General features: G+C 46.6%; 1 protein-coding gene across 1 annotated transcript; it reads left to right on the forward strand.

Annotated features, from left to right (window-relative positions):
• Positions 1 to 390: 390 nt before the first annotated feature.
• Positions 391 to 3,212, forward strand: LOC127346685 (protein neprosin-like). Its single transcript, XM_051372961.1, has 7 exons — positions 391 to 501; positions 598 to 651; positions 739 to 1,155; positions 2,218 to 2,271; positions 2,585 to 2,731; positions 2,831 to 2,925; positions 3,020 to 3,212. Exons 1-7 carry the CDS (start codon positions 406 to 408, stop codon positions 3,210 to 3,212), a joined length of 1,056 nt encoding a protein of 351 aa, XP_051228921.1. The 5' UTR covers positions 391 to 405.
• Positions 3,213 to 6,398: the final 3,186 nt, after the last annotated feature.

Below are 6,398 nucleotides of genomic sequence, written 5' to 3' on the forward strand. Positions count from 1 at the left end.
GAAGAGCAGCCCTTATATACCACTTCAACTCCCTCTTAACTAGCAATGTGGGACTAAACTTTGTCCCCAAGGTTGTCCCAAGCTGCCAACGTGATGGCACTTGAGATTTCAGGAATTGTAGGTTATATGGGCTGCCTTACTGAACTGCAGCCCATCTACATTCAAAATTTGATTCCTATTGTTTGGTAGCCCATTAAAAAATGCATCTTTCTCATATCATACTCTCTACCTACCACGGTGCGAGCTGCCAAACACGCCCTTGACAATGCATATGGTAAGTAATACAATTTTCGTCCAGGTTAATTGCATATGCATGATCTCGCCCTCTATATATTTTATACGTAGAAGAACCAGGCTGGGATAAATTATCAGAGTCGGTCTGAATTGAGTTGAGTCCAAATCAAAATGGCAGCGAAAATCATGATCAGAGTAGGTATTGCTATCATGGTACTGCTGGCAACCGGAGAAGAAGCCTGCGCAGTTGTTCGAAAAACGATAAAGGTGCGTGGTCGTCTCTCGGTTAAAATGAAATCTTGGAGTACAGTTTTTCTTGAGGTTAGCTTGATTTTTTTTACGTATTATTTCTTCTGTCTGCAGAGTGACGACGGCGACATGATTGATTGTGTGGCCGTCTCCCTTGAAATCCAGCAGGTAGAAATCTATACTCCTTAATCTGTTAATTATTAGTTTGTGTACCTTGTAATTTATATTTGCTGGTCGATTTGGGCGTGCATGAAGCCGGGAAGAAGCATGAAAGATATGGTCGCGGACTCCGACATCGCCGTTGCCACGGAGGAAAGGCCTCAATCCTGGCGCAAAGATGGCGGCGGCTGCCCATCCGGAACCATTCCGATCCGGAGGTCGCCGGCTGCCAACGCAATGAATACTACGGAGGCCTTCTCCATCGCTGGCAATGGCGTCCCACCGCCTCATGATTTGTCTTCTGGCAAGGTGGAGAAGGCTGTTGCTTACGGCACGAACGGGCCGTACCACGGGCTTCGAGCGGAGGTGCCTATCTGGAACGTCGACGTGCATCCCAACGAGTTCTCCATGAGCTATGTCATGGTTGGCTACACATTGGATACCTCCTACGTGCCCGGGGCTGGGGCCGATGCGCCTACCTCTCTCCCCAATCAGATTATGGCTGGACTAATGGTAAGTACCTACAGTATTGTTGCTGTCATGTTTCACTAATGGTAAGTAATAACGCTAGCTGCCCGTCAAGTTTCACTAATGGTAAGTAATAAAGCTAGCTAGCTGTCATGTTTCACTAATGGTAAGTAGTAATCCCTCTCTCACAGTTTATTAGGCTGCCTCTAGTGCAAAGTATCATATAGTGGTATCATCCATATGATATAAATCTATGATACTACCCCTATATATAGTGGTTAGTATCATCTAGTAGTATCATAATCTCATGATATTTAATTATTTGTAGAATCTCAATGCAATTGTGTGTATATGATGTATTTGACATTAAATTTTCTAGTTTCACGTGCTATAATTCAGTAGTATCATATTATGATACCACTAGCATATCTCTCCTTATTAATTATAGCGTCACATCAGATTTTTGCCAAGGTGGCATACATAATACTCCTTAGACTAGCCACAATGGGAGTATCATAAGTAGTATCATGCATGCCATGTTGGCAAAAATCTGATGTGGCACACCAATTAATGAGGTGAGAGATGAGAGTGGTATCATGATATGATACAGTATCATAGCACGTAAAACTAGAAAACTTAATGGCAAACACATCATGTACACACATTTGCATTGAGATTCTACAAAATATTAAATATAGTGATACTATGATACTATGTTATGATATTATGCATTGTGAGAGTAGTATCATAAACTAGTATCATGTGCATGATACTAGTGTATGATACTTCCCATTGTGACTAGTCTTATGATACTAGCACTATGGCTAGCCTTAGGCGTGCGCGTACCCCTAGATCACCAATTTAACCTATATAATTTAAATTATATCATTAGAAAATAGAACATCTAAACTGTTTAGTACTAGTAGTATTTCGCTTTTGCACGATCAATATAATTGACGAGTGTGTGCCGTCAGATGGCATCAAGTTTCTTATTGGATGTAGAAAGAGTGAAAAGAATATTTTAATTATTATTATTATTTTCTGTCACGTCACACCCTGGAGTCTAGGCTGCCATAAGTGACGAGTCTACGTTTTTGTATGTCGCAGACCTGGCCATCAGTCTACGGGGACTCGGTACCAAGGTTGTTCGTGTACTACACCGTAAGTGCATGCTCTTATTCTTCACTCCAAATTAACTTGATTTTGTCCCTGGCCTGTACTGCTTGTTTGAACTGATGATACCTCATCAACATTTCACAGTATTGGTACCAATGTAGTTTATGTACTCCCTCGGTTTACTAATATGAGACTGTTTAGAAATTTTCAATTAGCCTAGATATGGACCAAAATAAGTGAATATATATAAATACTAAAAATAGACTAGATATAAATCAAAACAAGTGAATCTACGAAAATCGACTATTATATATGCTTCCAATGAGTTGTACATACCTACGTATATGTGCTGATGCAGAATGACAGCGGAGTGCACTACAACTGCTTCAATACAGAGTGTGGAGGCTTCCAACTTACAAGCACCAAATATGCGCTCGGTTCAAGGTGGGTACGTCATCCACAGTTTGGAGGAAAGCAGTATGGTGTATATATAGGCATACACAGAGTAAGTTTGCTTTGTTTAGTGCGATCGACATCATAAGATTAGATTAGATTAGATTAGTCTCATGCATGCATGCATGACCGAACCAATTGATCCATGCAGGACGATACCAAGTTGATCTGGTGGGTGTCGGTCCAGGACGTGGACATCGGCTACTTCCGGGACACTGTGTTCGACACCAGGTTCCCCGAGGCCTCGTACGTGGAGGTGGGCGGGCGGGTGCTCAACACCAGGCCGGGGGGGGCACCATACCACCACGCCCATGGGCAGCACCATGCCGGCTTGTGCCAGCTCGCTCTACGCAGCCTCCATCAAGGAGTACCTCGGTGTTAGCGCCGAAGGGCAGCTGTTCCTGGACGACGTAGGCAGGAGCATCGCCACGGTGCCGAGCTGCTACGGCGCCAGGCCTATAGGGTTCGGCAAGTACAGATCCGGGTACTACACAGTCTACGGAGGTGCTGGGGGGATTTACTGTGACCACTGATCCACGCATTTCTACGGAAATGGCTGAGAATAAATTGGTACGGTGGTAACCATGAGCCAATTTCATGTGTAACCGTCCTATGTTCATTCATGGCTTATTTGTGAAATTATTTTTCGAGATACAACTCAAGTCTTTCCTGCTCCTTTTTTCCTTTTTTTTGTGAATGAAAGATATATTCGTCAATGAATAGGAAAGTCATTTAAGAAACTAGATGTTACCCCACGCGTTCCCTGCGGTAATTTTGCCTAACATTGTATTTTTTTTAATGATGGACCATGAGCGAAACATAAATTCTTGTTGGGCTACAATTACATATATACCTGCTTTTATTCCTAAAAGTAAGATAGTTAATAAGTGTGTAGCAATATAAAATCATGAATCGGTAGAAAGCAATACTACACATGAAAATATTACATGTAGGAAAGCAATACTATTCCAATAGAAGGGATCAGTTCTCATTTGTGATTCGAACATCATTTCACTATGAGCGCGTTTGGTTCATCCTTTTGTAACGTAAGTCGGTAGCCAATATTTCAAACGAGCGGACCTTATGGCGCCCGGGCCATATCCCGGCCATCCAATACGCGCGTAGATTCGCGATCAGCCATTTTGCAAAAAGAACCCTCCACTTATTTAAATTCGGGCGCCATCCTCGGATACGGCCATATAAAATAGGGAAAATGGGGTTGAAACCCTAGCCCATTTCCTCCCAAATCCAACCACCAGCCACCGCCGTCTTGCTCCGCCCTCATGCGCGTCGCATCTCCGGCAAGAGGCCCCTCCGTGTCGCCCTCCCGCGCGCCGACGTGGTTGGACGGGGCCGCTTCCTCGCCGCTCGCGCGCCGGCGTGGTCGGACGGGGCCGCTACGTACCCTCCGCCGCGCCAGAGCCGCCGTGGTGGGGCGGCGCCGCCTCCATGTGGCTTGCTCCGGCGATATCCCGGCGGACGAACGGGCGGGTGGTGCAAGATCCCGGCGGCCGGCCAGATTTGTTCCTCGTTTTCTTTTATTTTCTTCATATTTTTCTCTGTTCAGGATCTTCGTAGGATCTTGTTAGGATCTTTGTATGAATCTACTGGATCCACTGGTTGTTAGAATCATGTATGAGCAAATGGATCCATTTCCTATTCTTGATGGATATTTTGAATATTTTCTCAAAGATATCCTTTTATTTGTGTTAGATATTCATGCCCAAATATGTTTTCTTGTGAAGAACTTCATAGAGATCTCAATGGATACACTGCAATTTTTTTGAAGAACTTTAGAACCTCGTCATAAGTGGACCCACATTGGATTTTCTAAGAACTTCATAAGCAGAAAGGACGACCTAATATGAATCTAATAAAATCCAGGGTCTTTTTCGCAAAAAAGTGAACAATCTTGATGCCCCCTGATGAAATAGACGGTGCGGGATAAGGTCATGTCACCCTAACGTCCTGTAGGAATCCACGTTCCTCGATAGCGGAGGAATCTGAATACAAATATGAATACATTGCTTTCTGTTTTTTTTATATGCTTGGTTTCTGTTTAGAGTACCACGTAATCAAATTACTTGAGCTTTACAGCAACATCATCTTCATCTTACAATGACGAAGGTAGTAGTTTGGTAAGGATATTCTCATCAGCCGTCGTGCCCATCATCGGTCTCAACATATCCCACACAGACCAAGGGCGGTCTATAATCCAGGATCACCGAAGAGACTCCCTAGGGCAACCGGGGGAGCAGGGAGAGGCTTGAGAGAGAGAGAGAGATCGCTCGTACAAACGGAATCGGAGATGGCGATCGCCAAACTCTAGGAGCGGGAAAAACGGTTTCTTAATTCCAACAGTATTTGGATTGGCAATGACTCAGAAACAGAAAATCACCTGGTACGTGCGCTGCACATCCCTAATGATGTGGGAGGACACTCAGGGTTCTACGCTACTTATCATTGAGTGCACGACTCTTTGCCTGGAAAGGGATGAAACAAACAATACTTTTTTTTGAGCCAAATATCTGAACTATATTAAGTAAGGAAACTGGAAATTACAAGAACAGCCCAGACATGGGACAGCTGTCCCATTTCACAGAAGGAACCCTGAAGAAACAAAAAATAACAAACAGGCCCTTGGGATCTTCTACGCAGAACCCGATCCACTGCCGCACGCCTCGGAGCCTCAACGTCGCTGGAAGGAGAGAAGAAGCTCCCGCGCGCCACAGCTGAGTCGCCGGAGAGGAACTTAGAGGAGAACTCCTCGTTGAAGTCGCCGCAACATCCACCCGACGCGGACACCGGGATCTAGCAAAGGCCAAAGCCACATCGGCGGGGGCAGTACCCCGAACCTCACCGGCAGTCAGGCCAAGAGCTCCAGCCCGAGCCAGCCTCCAGGCCTGCAACAACACCATCAACAGAACGGAGATCAGCTGGAGACCCGCCTCGGCAGAGCGAGGCGCCCGGACTTCATCAACAGGACGTCGAGGATCTGGAAGACCAGCTCCATCGCCACCCTCCTCCACAAGTTTGATGCTGCCGCAGGAGCCGACGGCGACGACAGCACAAGGAAGAAGCCGGGAGGACCAAAACTCGCGAAACGATGAAGTCCCCCTCGCCAGGACACCATCCGCGAGACCAACGCCGGAAACTCGTCGGCAGCACCCCACAGAGCACCGCCGAGATGGGAAACAAGTTCCGGCACCCTTATTCCAGAGCGCCGCCGCCGCCACCACCTCGCCAGCGCCGCCCGGAGACCCTACCCTACTATCTACACGCCTAGGACACGGATCCGGGGTCCCCCCACTCTCCCACCACCTCAACGGCGGCCGGAGAGGGAGGGGACCGGCGGATCGGCCGGCGGCGGAGCGACGGACCTGGCCAACCTCCCTTTCGCCTCTCTCAAACAGTAACTGGGGAGAAAGGGATAGGGACGAGATTGGGCGCGACAACAAGTGTTAATACTTGTTGACTCGTGGGTTGCTCCCACTGCTTTGCTTTCTGAGTGATTCAATTGCAGCTAAGTTCCGGATTCAGTCCCAAATAATCCTGGTATGTGCGTATGAAACAGAAAAACACATTCGCCTCACAAGCAGGGTCTGAGTACGTAACCGCGAGCTGCAGATGCGCTGTCTCACAGACAACACGTTCCGGCACAACCTGGCAATGTGGAACTGATGACCTACATGGTCGGAGACAATTCAAAGAAGTTATCT

Source organism: Lolium perenne, chromosome 4 (assembly GCF_019359855.2).
Source record: "Lolium perenne isolate Kyuss_39 chromosome 4, Kyuss_2.0, whole genome shotgun sequence".
NCBI lineage: Eukaryota > Viridiplantae > Streptophyta > Magnoliopsida > Poales > Poaceae > Lolium > Lolium perenne.